Source organism: Xenopus laevis, chromosome 4S, assembly GCF_017654675.1.
Source record: "Xenopus laevis strain J_2021 chromosome 4S, Xenopus_laevis_v10.1, whole genome shotgun sequence".
Lineage (NCBI taxonomy): Eukaryota > Metazoa > Chordata > Amphibia > Anura > Pipidae > Xenopus > Xenopus laevis.
The window spans coordinates 24,238,940-24,265,961 of record NC_054378.1 but is presented as its reverse complement, the minus strand read 5'-3'; the positions used below and the strand labels follow the sequence as shown (position 1 = coordinate 24,265,961).

At 39.5% G+C, this 27,022-nt stretch overlaps 1 protein-coding gene across 1 annotated transcript in view; it reads right to left on the bottom strand.

Moving 5' to 3' along the window:
- The window catches only part of pla2g15.S (phospholipase A2 group XV S homeolog), a 35,396-nt gene extending 10,469 nt beyond the window's left edge, over positions 1-24,927 (bottom strand). Inside the window, exons 1-4 of the mRNA NM_001095896.1 lie at positions 24,671-24,927; positions 18,047-18,203; positions 1,621-1,739; positions 482-580 (exon numbers count right to left, since the gene is read on the bottom strand). Of these exons, the coding sequence (NP_001089365.1) occupies positions 482-580; positions 1,621-1,739; positions 18,047-18,203; positions 24,671-24,827 (532 nt within the window). The 5' untranslated portion in view covers positions 24,828-24,927. The remainder of the gene's footprint in view (positions 1-481; positions 581-1,620; positions 1,740-18,046; positions 18,204-24,670) is intronic.
- Positions 24,928-27,022: the final 2,095 nt, after the last annotated feature.

Here is a 27,022-nt window from a genome sequence, read left to right as displayed (position 1 = left end):
TGCTGCTACATACACACTGTAAAAAGCTATTCGGATAGCCATAGAGTCCTAATCTGTTGTTTATTTAAGATTGTGGCAAACATATAACCTTACATTAAATACTATCAGTGCAATGTCAACAGAAATGTTGGTAAATGGTAAATACTATCCAGTGCTGTAATCTGAAAGTAACTACTTCCTGGTTCACAGTCAAAAAGAAAAGCAGTTGACTGAGAAGCTTCTGTAACATGAACTAATCAAATAATTCAGTTGGGGGGAAGAATGGGGTTTGTTTCTATACAGTAGACTGCGGATTGTTTTGATTGAGCTTGTATGAACTGAAAGTAAGAATGTGTCTTTACTTTCAATTTTAGACTTATGTCATGTTTAGTGCATTAAATGAAAAGCATAGATATTTAATAAATAAAACAACCGGTTGGTGTGTGTTTTTTATTTGCTTGATATATATGTTCTTTAAATATAAGGAAAAGGACAATCTTACTAGGAGCTTTGCGCCAGTCATAAGGTACTCCTCTCACATTTTCATCACGGGTATATCCCCAAGCTACCAGGCTCTGCACAAGTGTGTAAAAATATGAACCTGTGGAAGATATGACATTTCAATATGACCTGCTGAACATCAATGCATTGTATGCACATTTTACAATAAGAACAGGATATTATATTTAATTTAAGGGCTACCATAATTTATTATATACAGTATTACCTATGAAAAATTAATCATTTTCAACATATGTGCTCATTTAAAAAGTTTGCCATGTTTCTGGTCTTGAAGTTATAGGCAGCCAAACTACTACACACTTAGGGGCAAATTCATCAAGGGTCGAATTTCGAGGGGTTAAATCCCTCGAAATTCGACTAGGGAAAAGAATCGAATAGGCAATTCGGGTGAATTTACGCGCTGGCGAATAGTCGAATTGGTGAATATTCGCCAGGCGAATAGGCGCTCGAGCGAAGATTTGATCGAAGGATTTTCATTCGATCGAATGCCTTTTTATTCGATCAAAAACTTGGAAAACAAGCCTATGGGACTTTCCCATAGGCTTTTAAAGCAATTCGGTAGGTTTTAGGTGGCGAAGTAGGCAGTCGAAGTATTTTTAAAAGAGACAGTACTTCGACTATCGAATGGGCGAATAGTCGCAGCATTTTTGCGCTCGATCTAGTACTTGGACTGTCGAATGGCGAATAGTCGCAGCGTTTTTGCGCTCGATCTATTCGAATAATTCTACTCAGGCGAATTTACGCCAATTCGATAGTCGAGGAGCACAAAAATTCAAAGTTTTTTTACTTCGAATCCTTCACTCGAAGTTAGTGAATCGGTCCCTAAACATCTCAACATAACTGGACGATTTATGTTTTCACTTTTATTCAATTTTTTTTTACCAATGATGACCTTATTAATATTAGATGTGAGATCTGCTATTTGACATGTTTCTCAAAACGGAGATCACCTGTGCATACAACTCACAGGTGTAGATAAATACAGTTCCTGTTGTATAACTAGTTTAGTATAATTAAACACAATCCTACATTTTTTTCGATATTGAGCTTTTGCCTGAAAGCAAGCAAACCATTTAATAATAGCATTACTTAATGCAACTATGGATACCAATTACTTACCTACACTCCTTTTACTTGGATCCAAGAATTCCAGGGAATAAGTCTGCCCAAAACCAGGAACTCTGATATCAACTCCCTCTGGTGGGGCAGTAGTTTTGCTTGTTTTATTGTAAACCAACCTGGGTAGAAATAAAATTAGAACCATTTTTTGTTAGATCAAAAAAAAAAAACATGTAACATTCACTACCAAACTTTGTTGGGCCCACAAGTGGGAAGTAAACTGATTTCTGACTAAATCTAGTTGTTAAACCCAAAGAGAGCAATTTATGATAGTCGTAGTAGTAATAATATAAGCACAGTATAATTGTTACATTTTACTTACAATGAAAAGAGAATTAACAGTTCACAAGGAAAGTTATTTTGTGAAAAGAGAAAAGGAGGACAAAGTGAGCAGATTGCATTGCAACTGAAGAAGTGACTATGGACATCCAAGGAGACATTATAGTAAAATACTATGTAGTCTAAAGGCAATGGTAGCCACATAATATGAGTGGGGAGTCTATAATAAATATTTATAATAATATACTACATGCTGTACTCTTCCTATATTGATATAATTACTGAAGTGTGTGTTTTGACAGTTTCTGATGTCAGAGATGTGCTTTGTAGTGAAGGAAATTGCATAAAATTACATTGTCAATTTAAAATATATCATAAACATAATTTGTAATTACATAAAATAAAATAACAACTTGTTTGCAAAGTTCCATTTCTCCCAAAATATCAAACCTTTCAAATCTTTGTTACAAAAATTTAAAGGTACAAAACATCATAAATAGGAATACCAGGAGTCATCTGAACATTTTGCTGTTCAGTGTGAAAAGGATTATTAAATTATGTTATGCCCTCAGGAAGCACTACTTTGGGACCATGCAACAGAGCGGAACACTGGCAGTACCTCACTAACCTCACAAACTGGCTGGTGGAAAAAAAAAAAAACTTGCTTAAGATGGGTACATTCAAATATGTTGATTTACGAGTGTAATATTTGTTTTTATTTCATATAAAACTATTGGGTGTTATACCTGCTCCTGTTATGCAGCATTGTATGCTATAATTAGAATTTAGTTTACAGTGAGGAACTAGGGACTTGTTAGGATTAATTGCTTATACGAAGTATGAATAGTGAGGTCTGAAAGTACCCACCTACACCTTTATTGAATTGACCACTGGTGATGGGTACATATTTGACTGACGGATGGTTGACACGGAACTTTGCTGTGAACTTGTTGGCAGATAAGGTTGTTGTGAATTTCCATCTGTTGGTGCATAAGGATATAACAAATCCATTCACCACTTTCACTAGAAGTATCACTTTTACTTTTACACAACTAGTAGTAAGGCAGGTTTCAACCTCATCTACTATGTTAAAAGGGTGTGATATTTTGGATATATTATATGTGTGTGTTATTTTTGTGTATCATTTTCAACCACTGTATTCCTAAAAGTCATTTAGACATTTTAGGGGTATGTCAGTCAAGAAATGTTTTGCTTTTATTTTATTGAAAACAATCTATTTATTATTTAGAAATGCAAGTACTAGACACCTGCAGAATGAAAAAAGATATTGTTGACTTATAAAATCCAAAACTATTTGAAACCTTTCCACATCCATTGGCTTGAGACTTATTGGGCAGCCTATTGTGATGCAAGAGGATAATGAGCCTAAGCATACTTCAAAGCTCTGTCAGAAATATTTATGATGAAGGAGAGCTGTAAGTGATGACCTTAACTCTATTAAACATATTTGGGATGAATTAGATAGAAAGGGCAAGGCTAAACAGCCAACAAGTGAAAATCATTTGTGGGCTCTTCTGCAGAAGTGTTGAAGTGAACTTTCAGACAAATGACCTTGAGTCTTTGCTTAATATAATTACCAGAGTTTATTCTGCATTGATGACTACAAAGGGCCAAGGTTGTTTACATCAGTGCTGTCCAACTTCTGTGGTACAGAAGGTTGCAATTTCTCAAACCTTCGTGGTGGACGGTCAACAACAGAAGTCAGTATTGACCATTCCACACCCATGTTATCACAAGAAAAGTTAAGACCATGCCCACATTAATGGTGATACTTTATCTATAAAAACCCCAGGTCCCAAGCATTCTGGATAACAGGTCCCATATCTATAATCATCAATACAGGTATGGTCCTGTCATCCAGAGGGCTTTGGACCGGGGGCCTTCTGGATAGGGGATATTTCTGTAATTTAGTTCTCCATACCTTAAGTCTACAAAAATAATTTAAACATTAAATAAATCCAATAGAATTGTTTGCCTTCAATAAAGATAGATTATATCTTAGTTAGGATCAAGTACAAGGTACGGATTTATTATTGCAGAGAAAAAAGAAATAATTTTCAAAAAATTTGAATTATTTGCTTAAAATTTAGTCTATAGGGGGATGACCTTCCCATAATTCAGAGCTTTCTGGATAATGAGTTTCCAGATAACAGATCATTTTCCTGTAACATCATGCTGTTGCCTGTATTTCAATTTCCTGTAGCTCTGAATTTCACACATTTCCATCAAAATAAATTTTTTATTTCATGTCCGATTTCTAATATGAACGGTGTTGCTGAAAACAGCCGTTTAATTTTTTCATCATTTCCACTATTTAATATGCATACTCGTTTCTCATATTTTTTTCTTTTTCATCTTTTATATGAACTGTGAAATATAAGAGCTTTTCATTTCAAATATTTTTAGGATAACATGACGTGGTCACTGATGAAATTAAGAATTGAGTGAACACTGGATAAGTCTGGCTAACTGCTTGTACTTCTCAAAATATTATTTTATATAAATTCATTAGGAAAAGCATATAAATATAAATCTACTTTTATATATTATATTAGTAGGGATGAATCAAATCTAGGATTCAGCTGATTTCCAGCAGTTTTGAAGAAGACTGACAAATCCTGTTTCAACTGAGCCATGTTATTTTTAATTATTCACCTATACAGAGTGTACATTTGGGGTACAATCTTACATGGCCTATGTATTAAAACAGAAAAAAGGGAGCCTGCTGAAGAGGTCTTCCAAAAACATGTTTTTTAATAGCAATAGTAAAAAAACTTTCATCTGAGCCCTGAAAAGCATTTCAGTTAGTGATTTCTAAATATCCATGTAACTATCCATAGCTTGGAAAGTGCCATTTATAATGTATGCTGCCATTTCTACCATTTTACTCTTCATGCTAAAAATGCAAAATAGCCCATTCTATGGCAAATCAGCACATTTGACATATGATTATGGTTTGTATAAAGTGTAAAATAGCACAAATGTCAGTCAGTAACAGAACTACCCAGTGTGGGGCCCGGGTGCAGGTTATGCAGCACCTCTCCGGAAGCAGGTATTGCGGCGGATTCGCAATAGTGCAAACCGCCAATGCCCCAAGGGGAGTGCAGGCCTGGTGCAGTAGCACCCCCCGCACCCCCAGGAGTTCCGTCACTGATGTCAGTATAGTGGAAAAAAACTCCAGAAAAGATCAGAAATAAAGCAACAGGGCTAAAGCAGTCAGGTCAAGCTGCTTATGCTTGCTAATATAGAGTTAAATTTTAATACTGCTGAATTGTGATATTGCATTAATTTGGAAAATAGGAACAGAAAGTGCTTGCTGTGGTATGTGGTTCTTATCAAGAACCCCTGACAAGCCATGAAGCTATGAAGGATATTGCAACACAGTTAATGAAAACAGCTCAGTGTCTCAAGGATATTCTAAGTCTGCAATTTCTTGAGGTTTTTTTTTTTTATTTACCCGCTATAAATGTCAAGAAAAGGGTAGACTAAAGAGACTGTTAGTGGGAGACAGGAAAGAACTGTGTCCCACAGTCTCTTAAAAGCAAACTAGTTCGGTCAGCAGCATAACTAGCGTGAAAGTTTCTATTAAAATATAACTTTTATTACAATCTACCAATAAAAACGCTCCTATAATTACACACCCACTGCCTACCTTGACTGCTGGCAGTGCTGGACTGTGTCCATAAAAACACGAAATTAAAAACTGCAATTGATGGACTTGTGGTGTTAATGTGCAGATTTCAAGCATCTGCCCCTGGCTATAAGTAGCTGATAGTACAGGTAAGTTCAAGTGCTATGTAGCATAATCGCCCGCTCCCACCCTTCCAAAGACAAATTTTTTTCCCAGAACAAAAAAAAATCTGCTCATTAACACCACAAGTCCATCAATTGCAGTATTTAATTTCGTGTTTTTATGGACACAGTCCAGCACTGCCAGAAGTCAAGGTAGGCAGTGGGTGTGTAATGATAGGAGCGTTTTTATTGGTAGATTGTAATAAAAGTTATGGTTTAATAGAAACTTTCACACTAGTTATGCTGCTGACCTAACTAGTTTGCTTTTAAGAGACTGTGGGACACAGTTCTTTCCTGTCTCCCACTAACAGTCTCTTTAGTCTACCCTTTTCTAATTATTTAATGATTTCAAACTTGCGGAACAGCAGCATACAGGCACTTCAGGCTAAACATTCATAGGATGTCAGTATAAAAAAACAGAGAAATAAGCAATAATTAAAAATGTGATGTACTGACCTATGAAATTGAATCAAATGTTACATAATTAAAAATGTTGATGATGTTTTGATCTTGTCTAAAATTGTACAACACAGTGTAAAGAGGGCCGAGCCACTGTCTGGATCTGTGTGATTGCTTTTTATGCTAATCTGCGGTTTGAACTATTCATCTGGTGTCAGAAGTGGGATCCACCATACCTCAGGATGGAATCTTGGACTGTCAACCATAATTGTGCCCACAAGGTAAGCTTTTACCTATATTTGCACTCACTTATTGGCTCATGTCCTATTTCTGTTTCCAGATAAGCCTGGATTTTAAAGAAATTGTTCAGTATAAAAATAAAAACTGGGTAAATAGATAGGCTGCGCAAAATAAAAAATGTTTCTAATATAGTTAGTTAGGCAAACATGTAATGTATAAAGGCTGGAGTGACTGGATATGTAACATAATAGCCAGAACACTACTTCCTGCTTTGCAGCTCTCTTGATGTACACTGACTGGTTACCCTGGTTACCTGGCAGTAACCAATCAGAGACTTGAGGGGGGCCAAATGTATTATACAGTATAATGGCCAGTGGATGATGTTGACTTAATGGTGATTTACTCCTAGGAGAAGTACCTCCACCTTAACCGGCATGTGAGAGTAAGGTGAGGACCAACCCTCAGAAACCTATTGAGAAAGAAAAGGAGATATTCAAATATCTAAATGGCAGAAATGTTATATCTTAAAAAAAAAAAAAAGTCTACTGCTAACGGTTTTGTGACCACAATTGTGGAATGCATATCTAATATATGCTGTATCACTGTTCAATCTGTAGGAATATCTTAACCCAAAAAGACCCACTCTCTGTGGGACATAAACTCTGGATTTGATCCGGAGGCAGGCTATCTTTCCTAATCAGATTGATGAGTCCAGGAAGTAAGTATTTAGGGCTATTCCACACGGGGAGATAGCGACGCGTTTGCGGTCGCGGCGACAAAGCGCCGCGACAGTCGCCGCGACCGGCGCAGGCGACAGTTTTGTATGGGCGCCTATGTAAAAACGCCTGTGCTAACCACACGAGGCGATGCGCTTTTCAACAGTCGCCTGAAAAAGCCTGGCGAGGCATTTTCAGGCGACTGTTGAAAAGCGCATCGCCTCGTGTGGTTAGCACAGGCGTTTTTACATAGGCGCCCATACAAAACTGTCGCCTGCGCCGGTCGCGGCGACTGTCGCGGCGCTTTGTCGCCGCGACCGCAAACGCGTCGCTATCTCCCCGTGTGGACTAGCCCTTAGCCTGGAACAGGGAGTAACAGAGTTTAGAAACACATACGCAGTATCCGCTAGGAAGAACTGCAAGTCTCACCCAACACTACATAATAAGATAGAAAGTTGCTATCTTACTATCACTCTTCTGTATTTTCCTCTGATAGAAGGTAACAAATAATGTATGTTTAAATTCAGATTGTTTGGGAATGTGTAATAATAGAGCTGGCAATAATAGTGGATACTAAAATCCGTTACTAATATATAGCATTATCCACCACCGTTCCAGCCTGCGCAACTGTTTTTAATTGTGTGTGATTTTAGGGACATGGTCCCGCACAGCGTGGAGTCTCACACACTGTGTGTTTATATGTTGGTGTTGTCAGTTAAACTCTTTTTAGTAATTTAAATTAAAAGTTATATTTTATGACATTGTTGCAACCATAGCCTGAACTGGTTGGCTTGCTACATTGTAACTAGATGGGTGGTTGTTTCACTCTCCACTACTGAATGTAGCTGTTTTGCTTTTTTCAATTATTCAATTTGTTGCTAACCTGCAGGCTAATAGCGGCCTTTGATTTAGTCTGCTCCCAATATGTTTTTGCATTCTATGGAGTTCAATCTCTTTCTGGAGCATTTATGTAACTAAACAACAATTAAATATATTCCCTAACTATTTTTCTATCTATCGATTTTTTCCTACCCAATTTTTTTCCTGTGAAAAATGGCAGGCTTTCTCTCCAACCCACACTACTTTGATAAATGGAGGGCTGAAGCTGAACAAATTTTCAATGGGGGCCTAGAGAAAAGTAACAGTGAGAGTGTTGGCCCCAAAGTTGATGCCACCTTTAAGGAGCTCAACAAAGCTATGGTTAAACAAACAAAATTGTGGTGGGAGCTGGTTACCTGGGAGAAATATCTAGCAGATTCGCTAATCCCTAGAGGATTTAGAATTAAACTGCAACCAGCTGAACACCTGTGTAGTGATGACTTCTGTATGAAATGGAATGAGATTTTAACAAAGTGTTCTATTGATTTAATGAGGCTAATTAAGGATTCAGAGGCTGCAACGTTGGAGCAGGCGAACACCCAAGTAGAAAATACCCTTAAATTTATTAAGGAATTTTAGGTAGATGACACGTATAAAACAATATGAGGGGGATAGCCAATCCAACATTGACAAACTAGCGGCTGAACTTAAAAACAGAAAATGGAAGAAATTGAGCGTGATCGGACAGATTATGCTTCAGGTCGGGTGTATTTCAATAAACCCAATCATAACAGTAACAAATTTAACACTATGCATATGTCGTCCTCAGAGAGTAATTATTCTTCGGAAGGTGAACTCAGTGATGGCACAGCAGTTAGCAAGAAGGGGAATATACTCATTAAGAAATCTACCATATTCAAAAATAGGGACAATATTCAATCACAAAGCACCCAGAATTCTCCCTCTACGGCCTCTTTTTTAGAACCATCCAGACCGGAAGGTCCAACAAGGGGGAGGCTAAGGGACAGACAGAGGTGGGGTCATCGGCAGTATTGGTTTTAGGAAACAATGCATTTCAGGTTTTCAACCTCTCCAGTACTACAATCGATAATTACCAAATGAGGGCACTACAAAAGGGACTATCCTTTGCTCCAACCAGTTCTCTCAATCTTTTTAACTGGATTAAAAATTTTAATTTGTTCGGAAGGAAATTATTATTACACAAACATTTCAGTAAAGATTCTAGACATGATATTTTATCTATTGCAGAACAACAAGTGCTTAAAGATCTATGCTATTTGTTAGATGATAATGAGCAATACATGGAAACCATTAAAGGCCCATTTACCGCATTAAGATCAAAAAGCAGCTTCACACCCCCTAATTCCTTATGTCCCAGGGTTGATGTGTTTATTGAATGTTGCACTAAGGATCTTAAAAGTCTCCATAATAAAGTTAAAGGGAGACAGAGCAACTCCTGTAATTTAACATGGAAAGAAAAGGTCTAAAGGAACTAGAGACCAATAAGGAAATCAGAATAAAACCGAGCGATAAAGGGGGTAACATTGTAATCTTAGATAGAGTATCATATGTACAGGAATGCTTGCAGCAGTTAACAGATAACACATGCTATATCAAATTACGGGGGGATCCAACCATAACTTATCAACAGGAACTATTTGACATACTAAAAAGGGGGAATAGATAATGAATTGATCAATAAAGATGAATATGCCTTCTTAAAGTTCTTAAGTTCCCGGTTATTTCAACATTTTACACTATCCGCAAGATACACAAGAACCCAAAAGAACCCCCAGGTCGCCCAATAGTTTCAGGAATAGGAAGCCTTACGGAACCAGCTAGTATCTATGTGGAAACAATTCTGAAACCATTTGTAGAAAATCTACCATCTTTTGTCCAAGATACAATGGATGCCCTAAGGCATTTACAAGGCATTACGTTAAATAGCCAGGATTTTCTTGAATGTTTAGATGTGGAGTCATTATATACTAGTATCCTCCATGAGGTAGGCTTGATGGCAGTCAAAGATACCCTTAGACAGAGGGGCCCATTATATGAAAAACACAGTATTTTTGTGGTAGAACTCCTGGAATTTATTTTGCGGCACAACTACTTTACCTTCAATCTACACTACTACCACCAAATTAGGGGGGCCGCAATGGGCAGTACATGTATCCCCAGTTATGCAAACATCTATTTGGGGTGGTGGGAGAACAACTTAGTGTTTGGGGATGAACTTATGGAATACACGCAACATATCCCTATGTGGTTACACTACATAGACGATATAATACTGATATGGTCCGATACTAAGGATAAATTCTATGAGTTCGTTAATAAACTGAATGTTAATGATATTAATCTCAAAGTCACAGCTGACTGACAAAAATGAAATAAATTTTCTAAATATCTGAATTTTCTGAGGGGCTGATAATAATATACATACAACATTGTTTAGAAAACAGACGGCCACCAATAGTTTGTTACACGCTAAGCGTCAACATCCACAAAACACCATAAAGGCATTCCAACAGGTCAGTACCTGAGGTTAAGAAGACTCTAGCACTGTGGAGGATTTTAAGGTTGAAGCTGGGAAGCTATATTCCAGATTTAAACAAAGAGGGTATAGTCACAACTCCCTCAAAAGAGCGTACAGAAGGGCACTAGAAACGGAAAGAGATACCCTATTAATTCCTAAAAAATCTACTCAAGGTAAAGCACAAAATGAAAATTCTAAAGTTATTAGAGTAATAGGAGACTTTAGTGCAGAACATGGAGAGATTAAACTAATCCTTACCAAACATTGGCATATTTTGTAACAGGATCATGATTTGAAAACAGTAATAGGCGATAAACCAATTATCACCTTTAGACGCAGCAAGAATCTTAAAGACAGGCTAATTCGGAGCCATTATTGCAATGCACCTAAATCCACCTGGTTGTCAAATAAGACTAAGGGCTGCTACAAATGTGGAACCTGCAAAGCATGCCCATGGATAAAGAAAACAACTAAAATAGAATGTAGATCAGACATTAAAGAATACGTAATCAAAGATTTCATTAATTGTAAAACAAGAGGTGTTATTTACATCATGAGCTGTGAATGCGGTAAAAACTACATAGGAAAAACTAAAAGGGAATTTAGACGGAGAGTCCTAGAGCACATACTGTAGGTGATGTGCTGCATAAAAGGAATACATCGGTCGCCAACCACATTAATGAGTCCCATGAAGGAAACACTTCAGTGATGAAGCTCCACTATGAGAATAGGGGATGTTAATATAAAACTTTTGCAATGTGAGGCGCAATGGATATACTGGTGTCAAAGTAAATAGCCAAATGGATTAAATGGAGGATTCACGTTTGCACCGCTTCGTTAATATATTTTTAAGGATTACAACGTTTGGGGAATATAATTAATTATGAATTACATTTACATATATTTTCTTCCAATAATTATTCTGATTAATTTTGAAAATCTCACTATGATTGACTATTTAAAAATAAGTTTTTTCGCTGACTGGCATGTATGCTCCTCCTGTCTATATGTATAGGCATCTGGGATTATTAAGTGTGTTATTGCACATTTCATTATGATTAATGGCTAGATACCAATAAAGCCTGAAATATTAAATAGTCTATATGACTTTATAGCCTTTCACCCTAAGTTTTTTGCGTCAAAAAAGTTAAAAATAAAAGATCTTAATGAGCGGCGCATTACTGGCAAATTGTAGATATATTTCTAGGGGTGAAGCAGAAGACGAGCACTTCCGCCAATACAAGGCATCGGAAGTGACGTCATGCCGCCAGACGCAATGGAAGAGCACCGGAAGTGACCTCATGCTGCCAGACGCAATGGCGAAGCACGGACACTCGCTGACATGCCTATTTAAACGGTAAAGAGGAGTGCGACCAGCACTTATGCCCCTGGGCACTGATGGAAACGGTACTTTGCATCCCTTATAGAGCTGGCAATAATAGTGGATACTAAAATCCATTACTAATATATAGCATTATCCACCACTGTTCCAGCCTGCGCAACTGTTTTTAATTGTGTGTGATTTTAGGGACATGGTCCCGCACGGCGTGGAGTCTCACACGCTTTGTGTGTATATGTTGGTGTTGTCAGTTAAGCTCTTTTTACCAATTTAAAAGTTATATTTTATGACATTGTTGCAACCATAGCCTGAACTGGTTGGCTTGCTACATTGTAACTGGATGGGTGGTTGTTTCACTCTCCACTACTGAATGTAGCTGTTTCGCTTTTTTCAATTATTCAATTTGTTGCTAACCTGCAGGCTAATAGCGGCCTATGATTTAGTCTGCTCCCAATATCTTTTTGGAATCTGTAAAAGGTAAGAGAAAGTCAAATCAGGAACAATATTAATGTAAAGAGACCGACATGTAGGGGGGTGGAAATTGTTAGCACCCATGAGAAATGGTTAAAGAAAAGGGATTTAGTAAGTCAGGCAAACATGGTTAACAGAAAGAATTATAGAATGTGTTACAGTGGCCTGTACAGATATGCAAATAAAGGTAAGCTGCCTGCCCCCTGATGGAGAATGTGGACAGGCTCAAGTTGCTGCACAGGCAACCGTTTTGCCCCTTTTTGCAGCACTGACAAACTTGTTTTACTTTAATCAAATTCCTTTAAGGGCTCTTACACACGGCCGTTCCGACCTGCGCTCCGTTTTTTGCCGTTCAGCCGCAGGGGAGCGCAGGAATAGACGCAAGTCATTATTTGAAATGGGGCTGTACTCACTCAGGCACGTGTAGGCGCCGAACGCAGGTTCAGACGCAACATGCTGCATTTTTCCTGCGTTCGGCGCCTACACGCGCCTGAGTGAGTACAGCCCCATTTCAAATAATGACTTGTGTTTATTCCTGCGCTCCCCTGCGGCTGAACGCCAAAAAACGGAACGCAGGGGAGCGCAGGTCGGAACGGCCGTGTGTAAGAGCCCTAAAAGTTTGTGCTTTCTCTGATGAGCCTATGATTGATTGCTTAATTAATGGTCCACTGTTTCCTGTCTTGTAGACACAGGAGCGTCCAATCTTTGATAAAATCCAAATATATTGTCTCACCTTTAGCTCTGTTATGCTCTATTGCAGTGCTGTCCAACTTGTGTGGTACCAAGGGTCAGAAATTTTCTGGCCTACCTGGAACCCAGTGTTAGCCACTCCCTGTTTTTAAACTACACCCACTTAAACCACACCCATGTTACCACAAGACCATGCCCACATTAATTGCGGTAGCACTCCAAAAAACCAAATGGTTGGTGCTCACTGCAGGGATATCACTTATCACTCATATGTGAAAAATGTTAAGTCATATTAAGACATACCCTTAAATCCATATGCCTCCTCCTCAGTAACGTAACTATGGGGCAGCGGGCCTGGGTGCAGATTGTGCCCATCCCCCTCTGGAAGTGGGTTTTTCCACTCACCCGAACTTCCGGCAAGCTCGGAGCATAGGGCAGACAGAGTATGATGCACACAGGGAGCATAGGGCAGGATGAAGGGTGGGTGTTCCCCCCCGAAACGTTGATGTTTGGTGGCTGAATAAAAGGGGATAATCCCCGACTGCACTAATCGGTGTGTGTGCGGATCCGTTTCTTTTACACATTGGTTGCTAAGGGACCCGGCCGGGTCAACGGAAGAACGCACCACCAGCTTGCAGGATTGGTGAACTACAGGGGTGCGGTAGGATAATTACATTGTAACAGAGTTTAGTGCACACAGGGAGCATAGGGCAGGCAGAGTATGGCACACACAAGGAGCATGGGAAAGGCAGAGTATGGCACACACAGGGAGCATAGGGCAGGCAGAGTATGGCACAGAGTATAGGGAGCATAGGGCAGACAGAGTATGGTGCACACAGGGAACATAGGGCAGGCGGAGTATGGCACACACAAGGAGTGTGGGGCATGCAGAGTATGGCACACACATGGGAGCATAGGGCAGGCAGAGTATGGCACACACAGGGAGTATAGGGCAAGCAGAGAATAGCACACACAGGGAGCACAGGGCAGGCAGAACAAAGCAGGAGACTAGGGAATCCTATCAGGGCCACTCTAAAATGTACTACATACAGTGACACAATGCTGGTGCCCCTCCAGCAGTTTCTATGAGTGTGAACAGGTGAACAATGTGGGCAGTTTTAGTCTAGGTCTCAGGTGTGAACAGTTGGGTGTGAACAATAGAGGTGTTACAAGTGTGAACAATGCAGGGGGGATTACATGTGTGAACAATACAGGGCCCAGTTTATCTCTGTAGTGATACCTTTTAAAGTTTACAGATGGTAAGCAGACACAGCAGTCTGACTTTGATGTGGGGGGCCACGAGCCGCCAGTTGGACAGCCTTGCTCTATTGTATTGCCAATAACTCGGATTTTTAGATTTTCTCCAACAGGGTACCTGTAATTCACCCCTTATTTGGTCTGATGATGCCAACAAGTGTTTCTGTGCTTTACGAGATGCCCTGCAACAGACCCCTGCCCTGGGTATGCCTGACTAATTTAAGCCTTCTACCCTGTACTGTCATGAGCAAAATGGACATGCCACGGAAGTTCTAAAGCAATTACATATGGACAAGCAAAGACCCATTGCCTATTATAGCTACTACATTGATCCTGTTGTTAAGGGCCTGCCAGGATGCCTTCCATGCCCTATATGCTGCAGCTTTTTACTGGCCAACAAACTCACTCTGTGTTGCCCACATTCTGTGTACACATTATTAAACTCAGCTCACATTAGGCATTTGTCAGTAGCACACCTCTCTAACTATGAACTTGCTTTGCTACCCAATATGAACTTGACCTTGTCTTATACTCCAGTTACTCTATTTCTTTCAAAAAGTGCGGGCCTGGCGGGCCCGAAACGTTGCCTAATTGTATGATGTGGGCTTAATAAATTTTGGTGCACTTTTGCAATTTGAACACAGTGTGCTGCTGGTTCCTTTCTACATTTCTTTCAAAAAGTGGCTTGCACCCCAATGCTTTTGATGAAGTTGATGGACATGATAGATCTAAGTTTATGGATGTTACTTTGCTTCCTTGTCCAGACTAATTGAACTTTGCTTTCCCAGCCCCTCATATTGACTTGTTTGTTGATGGTAGTTGTACACACACTAGTAATGGTTCGTTAATTGCTTCATGTGCTGTTGTTTCTTCCCTCTCAGGTAATCACCAAATTGTTCCTTTGCGCAAGCTACAGAAATGATTACTCTGATTCGTGCTTATGAGATTTCTAAAAACTTGGTTGTTAACATTCATATGCATGTTTATGCAGTGAGGGTTGTTTATTCCTTTGCCCAACTTTGGAAATAGCAAGGGTTCTCTACCTCCTGTGACAAACATATTGCCTATTATAAACTTGTCAGTGATTTGCTTGAAGCAATCTTACCCCCTAAAGCTGATGCAGTTCTAAAATGCCAAGCTCATACCAATGGCTATGATTACAATTTTATAGGTAATTCACATGCTGATACTAGTGCTAAAGCAGTAAAGAAAACATACCACATTTATTTTTTTCCACTACTCCTAGCCCTCCACTTGAGGACACTTAGTGTCCCTGTTCACATGAGACGTCTCAAACTAATTTTTGTCTGCCTATGGGTTGTCCTTTGTTGCTCAGAGGATCATAGATGTTTGTTCCATATGACAAGAATACAATATAGGACAAACTGTTCCTACCATGACTAGCCAGTTGCCACCAATAGAAGTTCCATTTCAAATAATACAATTTGATAACATTGAAATTACACGATGCCAGGTTTGGTGGAGGGTACCAATGGGACTAATAAACAGAAATTAGACAACCACAACCTTAGAATGCTTAGAATGCTCTTGGGTGGAGGCCCTCCCTCTAGTTTTGGCCTTCATGCAGTCTACCCCATTGACAAAACATGGTTTGCCTTGTACAAAATATTGTTTGGCAGGATATTGACTATGGATGTATCAATAACTATCCCTGCAGAACTCAGAACCTGTAGTGATAATATAGTGCAATACTGCAAACAACTGTCTAATAGCTTGTCTATTATTGAATCAAAAGTCACTGCTGCCCTGCAGACCCACAACAACTATTAGGCACAGGAGCTCCAGCCCGGACATTGGGTGTACTTTAAACATCATTCCATAAGTACGCCCTGGAACTACTCTGAAAGGGTCCTTACCAAGTAATACTTGTCTCACCAACGTCAGTGTAGCTAGAGGGTAAAGACTGCTGGGTACATGCCTCTCAATGCAAGAAGAGGAAGACCTGCTGGCTGTTTTTACATATAGCCCTCCACTGACCAGAGTAAAGGCCCAACTTGAGCAAATAAAGAAGTTGGAGGACTCTACACCACAAAGCATATCAGATAATAAGACTATCACTTAAATTGGCAATGACACTGATTATAAGCCAAAGTATTTCAATGTGGAAGACCATCAGATCTGTGAAGATCATAAGACGGATTCCCAGCAGCTGGGTAGTGGTGACATGGTGTGACGCTATTGGATAATGGTTGTAGTGATTTGTTAACGATGGTCCTGAGAAGTTCATTCCCCTGCCACAGCATGGTTCCCATTACTGTAATATTTCTCTTTTCTCCACAGTCTCTATGTACAATGATAATATGTTGTTCCAGACACATCTCAAGGTGAGCAAGGCTTTGAATCTCACAGATTGCTGGGTCTGAGCTGTTATACAATATAGTGAGGGAGCTTTGACTTTATCTGTTTTACCTACTGTAACAATAGTGCATGAAAGCTCATTCCATACACTGATCAGGAATAATCTTCCCCATAATCTTCCCCATAAGAAGTTACCATAACCCAATAAAGACCCATTATTCTTCCTGACATACCCAAATAAAGGGAGTATGGAGATATTCATCTCCACAGGGGGGAGATGTTAAGATGAGGAATAAAGCAACAGGTCTAAAACAATCAGGCCAAACTGCATATGCTTGCTATTATAGAGTTAAATATTAATACTGCTGAATTGTGATATTGGATTAATTTGGAAAATAGGAACAGAAAGTGTTTGCTGTGGTATGTGGTTCTTATCAAGAATCCCTGGCAAGCCATGAGACTATCATGGATATTGAAATAAGCAGTAATTAAATATGTGATGTACTAACCTATGAAATTTAATCAAATACTGTATGTTATGTAATCAAAAATGTTGATGATGTTTTGATCTTGGTATAAAATTTGTATAACACAGTGTAAAGAGGTCCGAGCCACTGTCCGGACCTGTGTGATTGCTTTTTGTTGCTAATATGCAATTTGGTGCACTTTTCCAAGCACAAAACAAAATGGTGGTACCATGTTAGCCAGTAGCAAAAATAACAAATAAAAAAACCAAACAAATACAAAAAGTATTGTAGAAGTGATACTTATATTGGCTAACAATAAAAATACATAGTAAGCTTTCGGACCACCAAGGCCCCTTCGTCAGTTGCCTGTGTTTGTTTTTTTATTTGTGCACCTTTCAATAAATCTTATCTTCTGAGTTTGAGCATTATACGTGTGTCTAGATATGGTAATTACCTGGGAGTTGAACTACCAAACCAAAAAACTATACAGTGTACTGCATTTTGAATTAGAATCCAACATTACTAGTAAAGTCAGCACATATAAATAGATCACTTAAAGAATATGGACATGTATCTATGAAAATCCATAGGAATCCATAAGAGTAAAAAAGTAAAGAACTGTGACATGAAAATCTGCATAGGCAATAGTCCTCCAAAGCCACCCACAGCCCAATGGTACCTGCTTCCACAAATGGGAAAGAAAGCAGAGGGACCCATGCTGTTTTTCAGTGTGTCACACAAGGCTGGGGGTGGCACAATTCTTTCATAGGCTAATTATAAATGTAAACAATACTCTAGTCTGTTTGTGCTGATCCAAGCCCTGCATTACTGAAACAACTGAAGGTGATCATTTTGCCCTGATAAAGTGTTGCTCATCTATCTAAGTACCACAGGGCTGGGGGTGGCTTTGAGTAACTTTTGGTGTACTAATTTTGCATGCCACACTATTTAGTAATACGAATACATTCCTATGGATTTTCATCGCAAAGTTTAGTTTAAAAAAAATGTGAAAACTTAAAATTTTAAAAATTAAAATTCTGAAAATTTAAATTGGTACCTGATGTTATCAATCCAGCAGTCAATAATTATAGGCAGCAGCAGTTCCAAATCCAGCCACAGAGTGAAGTAATCATTTGTCTTTTTAGAGCACATATAATGCACAACTGACGGTTTATCTAATTTCGCCTCCAGCTGGTTTCCCAAGTCCCCTGGCACTAGAGGTATCAAAAAAAAAAGTAAACGATACAGCAGGTTAAAATAAACATCTTAAGGTATTGTGATAGAAATATTTTTTTAAATGTTGTTCAGCAATGATCACCATTGTTTAAATTGTCTTTTTTGAATATGGCAGTATATAACACTGACAGTTTTGGAGCATACAAAAATCCAAAATTCAGGTGTGTATTTGAGTTTTGATCATTGCTTGTTTTCTCTGTACAAGCAAGTCTAACTGCCCCCCTGCCATGTGCTGTCACCCTTATGGGAAAGTACACAGGCTATTTTGACACCCGAGGGAAAACTCACTCCCCACAGGTGACAGAATACCTGAAAATATATCTTTCTGTTGCATCCTGCCTGTGCCATTTGAAAAAGGTAGAAATTGTTTCTACATACCGTCATTTCTATTTCCAAGCCACTCTCGTGGCAGCATTCACCAACATGGGTAATCCCTCCCCTTTTAGGTTATTGGACAGGAAAAACACAAACATTATTATAAAGCTTCCTATTCCTCCCACAGTCTTAGAAACAAGCCATTGAAGGGTGGGAGGTTGGTGAATGCTGCCATGAGAAACTTGGAAATAGAAATTACGGTAAGTAGAAACAATTTCTACCTTTCCCAAGTCACCATGGCAGCAATTCACCAACACGGGAAAAAGAAGGGCAGGACTACAACAATCTGCTGCATAAACTGTTTAATCACACTTCAATGTATAACAGACTGAAGAACTTTTCTTCCAAATCTGGCTTCTCGGGAATGAAGTAAGTCCAATGTATAATGTCATAGAAAGGTTGTAGCCAACAACTGCAGGTCACCTCTGGCGGGGCCCTGGCTTCTGCCGTCCAGGATGTAGCTACAGCCATGGTTGAGTGAGCCTTAAGGTCTCTAGGCACCACCCTGCCAGCTAACTTATAAGACATCACAATGCACATAATTATCCATCACCAATTGTCACTTTAGAAGGAGCCTGACCCTTCCTTGGGCCTCTTGGTATTATGAAAAGCCTGTCTGACTTGCTCCAACCTCTTGTACAATAAACATAACGAGACACTGCTCACACTAGATCCAAGTGTGCCATTGCTCTTCCTGCTTAGACTTTGGATTGGGACAAAATGACGGTAAAATCATTTCCAGATCCAAATGGAATCGCAAGATTACCTTCGGAAGAAACCCAAATGCCGGCCTCATCACCACTTTATCTTGAAAGATTACAGTGTCTGTTTCCTTCGCAGAAAAAGAAATGAATTTCTTTCACCCTACACGCTGAGGTAACTCATAAGAATTGCACTTTTAAGGTTGCATGTCAATCTGAAGCATCTAAACAAAACTATCCCAAACTATAATATTGTGCTGAGGTAGAAGTCTTCCTGGATTTTAAAAGAAGGTTCACAAGGTCTCCCTGCACCCCTTTCTCATACAGCTTCTGCCTTTGCAACTTCCATACCGTCAAGGATAAGTGTACAACCTCCTTGCAGAATATGGGTCCTTGTGACAACAGGTTTGGTCTCACTGGAAGATTCCATGGATCCTCCACAGCCAGCTGATTCAATAACTGAAACCAAGGCCGCCTGGGCTAATGAGGAATTATTGCTATAACCGACGCCCCCTCCTGGTCTATTTTCTTTAACACTCTCCAGATCATGAGAAATGGAGGAAAGACATAGGAGAACATCTTGCGCCAATCTTGAAGCAAAGCATTCACTGCCTTGGCTCGGATTTCTGGAAAAGAATTTCTGACATTTCCGATTCACATGCGTTCAAATGAACCTCCGGGTATCCAAATCTCTTGGTTATTTGACGGAAGACTGAAGGATTGAGACTCCATTCCCCTGGGACTAACACATTGCGGCTCAGGTAATCTGCTTGCAGATTTTGAATGTCTGGCACATGAAAAGCCACTAACCCGGCCAAATTCTGCTCTACACAGGCCATTATGGGATCCAATCAAACATGCACAAAGCCACATTGATGGTGAAATAATTGTCCAAGGGTGGGGAGGTATAATAAAAAAAAAAAAGAAGTGTTGTAAAATAGTGGTTGCTATTTGCACAATGGTTACTAAAACTAAAATGCAGGGAAAGGCACGACCAACATTAACAATTGTAAATTTAATATTTGAGAGAGAGTTTGTTTGTTGGCCATTTTGCACATTACTAACGTTTTTTACTATATGCTGCAAAAGATGAATCAATTTTGTAACTGTGAACAGAGTGTTAATAATCCTGACATGGACCTTTGCCCAATTATGATGTAATGTGTGGTGCTTCTGTTTTAGTGAACTTTTTGGAACAAACAATTCAACCAAAAACAGTGTTTGGAAGGTGACATCCATGATGCCTCAGTGTTATATGTATGAGTCAAAATGTTTTAAGTTGCAAAATCCTGTCTTTTGTCTGTTTATACAAAATTTGGTATTGATGCAAGCAATTAATTTACTTTATGTCTGGATCATTTGTTGCTCTATGGGGTTATAGGTTTATATCAGAGCTGTATTTAGGTTTGGTGCTGCACTACGCATTGGACCTCTGAACACCCCTTTCCTTATCTGTGTCTATAATGCATATGCTAATCACAAACGAGTCATGATACCCTGCCCTTCCCACAGCCTCACCACCAAATTTAGCCACTAGAATCTGACAGACATGGTTTTTATTTCCTTACAGTTTCTTATATACAAAACAGGTTCCCATGGGCTGCTGCCCTTGGGTGACTATATGAGGCTTACAATAAGTAAATTATATTTGTATTATTTCTTGATGTACTGGTTAAACTAGATTAATGCCATAAATGCAGTGTTTTTAATGAATTTGTAACAAATTTGTAACAATTATGTATAGTGTGCTCTTACACCCAAGTGAATATCAGATTAAATATAATTGTCCTTATAGTAGTCATCCGTGTGTTCAGTGCTTCTCAACGAGCCGCAGTCCCGGTGCAAGATTGCAAGTAAATCGGCTTGACTTACACCCAAGTGTTTCTTCTTGCATTCCCCCACTGTGGATCTTTCCTGCATTCCACCTCAGGGGAACAAAAAGTTAATGCAGCCCTGTATTTTCTACTAGTTTATACAGGTATAGGATTCGTTATCTAGAAACCCATTATCCAGAAAATTAATGAAAGACTGTCTCCCATACACTCCATTTTATCCAAATAATCCAAATTTTTAAAAGTACTTTCACTTTTCTCTGTCTGTAATAATAAAACAATAGCTCGTACTTGATCCAAATTAAGATATAATTAATCCTTATTGGAAGCAAAACAAGCCTATTGGGTTTATTTAATGTTTACATGATTTTCTAGTAGACTTAAGGTATGAAGATCCAAATCACAGAGAGATCAGTTATCCTGAAAACCCCAGGTCCCAAGCATTCTGGATAACGGGTCCCATACCTGTACCGACTGTGGCACAGAAATGCACTGAACACTGGGGGAACACAATTTGAAGCATTCCACCCATGTTTAGGCCTTGCCTGCACCACTGTACTAATCCCTGCAATGAAACACATGAAAGATCCACTGAAGGGGAATGTAGGAAGAAATGCTTGTGTGTGAGAGTCCTTATGGAGATACACAACTTACAATATATAGATGCAACTCAAGCCAGCTTATAACATGGAAGATCCTACATTTGAGATCTTTGGTAGGCAGAGACTTTTATGCAGATATAATAAATGATGTGCCTGAAAGGATCCGTGGTAAGCAAATGTTTAAAAATGGCATGTCAAAAACTGGGAATATCTAAAATATTTAGCAAGAAGAGTTTTAATATTTGCAAACTGCTTTAACTTCAGCCCAGTGACCTTGTTTACCTAATATAAGGTAACCAGATAATTTTCAGGGACACTGGGCTGCACTTATTGCAGGTATTTAAAATACAATCAGTTTGCATTTTGGGAAGCACTTCTTGCTGAATTTTTAGAGTCCCTGATTTTTGACATGATTTAGTATCTTCGTGTGTGTTTATATTAAACACTCATCAGCCAAGGTTGCGGTAATATAAACAGTGCTCCATTCTATCAGGTATATGCCCTGCCCCTAAACACAATGTCACAGCAGCTATGAATGATGAGGTTCTGCTACATGGAACAATGATTTGGTCTTAATTAATTAGAATAGTGCTAGGAAGCTTTAAAGGGGTTGTTAGCCTGAATCCTGCCAATCAATTGGATCAATTAAATGCAAAAAAACCCCAAAAAACAAAGACATGGAAAGGCATGTGTAGTAGCATTTCAGTCCAGAATTTCTCTTTCGGCTTTCTGCATGTCACACAGGCAGTGGTGTCTGCAAAACCCTGCTTGAGGGGAAAGCAGAAAAAAAGATGGTTTAAAAAAAAAAAGTTGCTCAGATTCGGACAGGTGAATAGCCCCTTTTAAGAATCTTTCTGAAGCTCTTCAGAAAACAAGTTCATATCCAGATAATCATTAAATGGGCTGTGTTCAGAGTAACACTAAGGAAGGTAAATCATGCTGAACCTCTTCCCCTCCCTAACATCCACAACCACAATGGGGTACTTGTAAGTAATAAACTTGGCTGTAGCAAGCAAAGCCAGTCAGCTGCAGGAAAATGTTATAGTATAAAAAGTGGTATAGATTTACAGCACAAGAGGGTAATTCATCCACTTTACAAAAAACTATGCCCTATCTGAAAAACACAGTGACATTTTGGACTCTAGTGCTCAGATGTTACTGAAATAAGTTCAAATGAGTAAGTTTAAAGATGAGTGACGAAGCCGATTATTGGTATGGAAGGTCTCAGTTCTAAAGTGGCCAAGTTGGGATTGCTTATACTGCAGATGAGGGAGGCTATAACTATTTAAAATATACATGGGGACCATAAATTCTCTGCTGCTTTTTTCACTACTAGAATTTTCCAGCACAAGGGTTTCTACTGAGAAATAGAATAAGGAAGGTTCATTTCAAGGTGCAATGTGGGAGCAGGTCCAGAACTTTGGGTAAGTAGAACAGGCTAAGCACATACCTCATATTTTTGCTTATTCCTAGTATGGGTCCTGGATAATATAAAGAAAGAGTTCGGTCTCTGGCCCTGGTAGCAACGACAATGTGAACACATCAGTTCATGAGTCCCACAAACTTGACCCCTCTCCTCACTGCATGGGACAGATACATGCGACAGCTGGAAGACAGGTCTGATGCCCTTTTTTTATTTTTTGGTGAGAAAATAAAGGTTACTGAAATTAAAGGGCACGTATCAAAGAAAAATGGTTTCCTCTGGATTAACTAGCAGTCAGGAAAGTTTTATATGGATATGAAAGTTTGACGTGTCTGTTTTCAAGTTTCTGTATTACTATGTATGCTTCCCCACCAGAGGTGGCCTGAACTATACAATTTTCACAAATATGCCTTTCAAGGCACTTGTTTATGCATATTTTGCAACATGGCCACCTGCACCAGGCACTCTTGATGTGAGCAGCATAGCACGCGCAAGGGGGATTTTTTGCAAAAAGAGTATTGTCTGTAGTAACCAAGACCGTACCTCTTGCCAAGCATGAGAGCCTGGAATAAAAGGGGCAAAATATCTAAAAGAGAATGAAGTGCACATAGGCCAATACAGTTTTGTGTTGTCTGATAAAGGCCAGTTGTTCCCATTTGCCAGTACATGACCTGTCTCCTTCCCAGTTCAGTCTCTTCCTTGATCCTCACTTGAACCCTTTAGGGCACATACACAAGTGTTTTAATCTGCGCTCCTCTACAGAAAGAAACATAGCTGACTCTTCCTTATGGTCCTAATGACACAGGTGCATGTAAGCACCAAACACAGGTGGAGCTCAGCATTGCGCTCTTTTTAAATTTACTTTAGGACAGCCTAGGAAAACCTATTCTCCCTCAAACAAAAAATTACAGCTATTTTATTAAGAAACTTTTTATATACTTTTTGATATATCTACAAAAAGAACAAAACTTTGAGCACTTACATAAAAGTAAACTTGAAGGTGAACCACCCCTTTAAGGCAAATTACTGTGAATCGCCAAATTTAGGCATTTTCGAGGGGGATCTGTCACCCGCCATAGCAAATTTTGAACGCAGGAGACAAATCTCCCACTGTGTTATTGCCCTAAACCTAAATCTACCACACCAGAAAGCAGGTAAATACTAATATTTAAGGGACTGTCTGAAAATGTTTACACAACTATAAAATTCGCAAACCTTCTTCCACTGTCAGAAGTTTCCAGTTTCACAAAAGCTATATTAAAATCGCACAGAGGCATAACTTTTCGCATTGCGAATATTTTTTCCGTTTACGACTTTTATTACATTCCCCCTTATGTGTGTTTTATTACTGTTCCATGTACTGTTATAAATCATAAAGTGGGAATAATCATGTAATCAGACAGACTTGAAAATGAATACATAAAACATTCTGTGTATTCATACAGAGATATATACTGTACATATTCCTTTTTGTTTTTATTTCAATGATACAAAAAAGATCAGACAACTTACCGAGCACCACAGGTGGCCCTGGGGAACAGCCGCCAACTCCACAGGACGGCCGATAGTTGAGGAAGGAGAAGCAGCCAGTGACACAGAACAGCAGAAACAAAAGACGAGCATAGTAGAAGCTTTTGATCCTAATGCAAACACATGATACTTCGTCCATAATGTAAGCCAGAAAAGAAGAAGATGATAATGTTAAAAACAAGGCTGCATATAATGATTGTGCAATCCCAAGTCACATGATAGACAAGTGACTGAACTCCAAATTGTATGCTTCTAAAGAAAATAACCGGTGAAAGGGGATTGCTTGTTTGCTTTCTTGACTGTCAATTTCCTGTTTGCGTTTTTACTATTTATGTCCCTTACACAACACTGTACAGCAGACCTGTGAACAAACAAAGCTTAACCTACTATCAGGAAGCATAAGCCGATACAAAACACACCAGGAAGTAGCTTCCCTCTGGTTATAAGAGGCAGAGTGCAGGCATAAGGGCTGTGTATTTCCTTACAAATAATTGGCTGCTGCAGGGGTTGGTAAACTTAGAGGGTGGGGCTAGGTTTAGCAGCACAGGGGGATCAGAACTAACTTGTAATTTTCTACGTACAGAGACAGAGCAGCATTTCTCTTTAGGGTAATGACCCACGGTGCTACTTGTCTTGGCTATGAAATGCCAGAAAATACCATTGTTATATACAATACTTAGAAATGGCTCAAATTGCGCACTTGCTCAAATAGGTACCAAAGGCATATTTGAGCAGTTACGCAATCTGAGAGATTTAACAGAGACAAATCTCAGTATTGTCCATTGCAGGATATTTTCTGGAACTTACCTGTGACAAATAGCACCATGTGTCATTGCCCTAAAGAGGCACTAGAATCACGTCCATGAAAAGTAAGTGCTCTTTTTCCAACCCACTATGCTTTCTTACTGCACGTAAGTTTAAGTTCTTAGAATTTGACACCCTACATAGCCTACATTCCCCATTCAGCACCACCCACAGCAACCCAGTTCCTCCTTTAACCTTACCCACATCTAGGGTTGCCACTATACGGACACATAGGTTTAATATGTCCCTATGGCTTTAAATCCTTACATTTCCCATTTATCTATTTATTTAATTGACATATTTCTGTAATTGGCCTGCAGGCCTAATGACCACTTCCTGCCACACTTTAACATAGTTTCTGGTTAGTGGTGGATCCTCATCATCTGTTCCAGGGAGCCTGGGTTCACCAAGGCCCAGTAAAGTTGTTCTGCCCTAAAGGGACCTATACCTTTAGTGAAAGTCGGGGAGCAGGGACCCTTGTGAATCAGGCCAGCCAAAGAAAGGTTAACTGTGTAACAGTACTCTCTAGGAGATTAAGAAGTGCGTTTAAGTTGCATGAGCAACCGGTGCTCCTACAATGATTGTTGCCTCTAGGCTCTGAGTCTGCCTAAAGTGAAGGTACTGCAGTTAGATAGGGAATCTGGCTTTAGATTTATTCTCCCTCATCATTGGACATAGCCTACTGTAGCCCAAAAAAGCATCACACAACTTTTGCAGCAGAGACCTCCATGCAAGAGGCAGAGTGATCGTTTATGGGTGGGTGTTTGATGTCAGTGGACGGGACTATGATGCATCAATTGGCTGATTGCTGTATCATTTACTTCAGAGCCTTAATTTTGAAATCCAGATAGCTCTTCTGAAAACTGTTTTTCCAGGTGAAAACCAGACAGGTGGCAACCCTACCCACTCCATTATCTGCCATCATCAGACCCAAAGCCATCACAATCAGCAATTCACTTCCACAACCACATCTTTTCAGTTTTTGCCAGTGTCATGGCCAAATCAGTTCAGAGGGCATATGCACACTCAGGTTATGAATGTTTCCTTCCTTTGCCAAGATGGCACCACACCTCTTTCCTTGGCAGCAAAATCACCTGCCCCATGCTTCTCAATGCAGCACCCCTTCCACCTCAGTAGAGCAGGCCTTTGCCAAATTTGTGTCAGACCTGTTCTGCCCATTCTCCACCCCCTGTGACGTCACCTCCAGGTGCTCATCACCTGTTTCCATTTTAGTTTTCTCCCACCTCTGCTCCACTTTCTCTCATGCCCACTGCCATCATTTCATCTTTCATCACATTTCAGAGCTCCCCAGCCAGACTATGGTTGCCGAGAGCAAAAAGGGGGCTGCTGGCAAACGCAAGAATACAAACTATATTAATCATAAAGAGAAATCCATTGCCAAACATGTTCTACTGTCACTAATGCAGGTCATGTAAGCCCATTAGGTGTTGTGGCCAATTAAGTAAACACGCAAGGAGGACATTTTTTGCACTCCAAATGGTCAATCTCCAGGTTTACTGCCCACCTCCT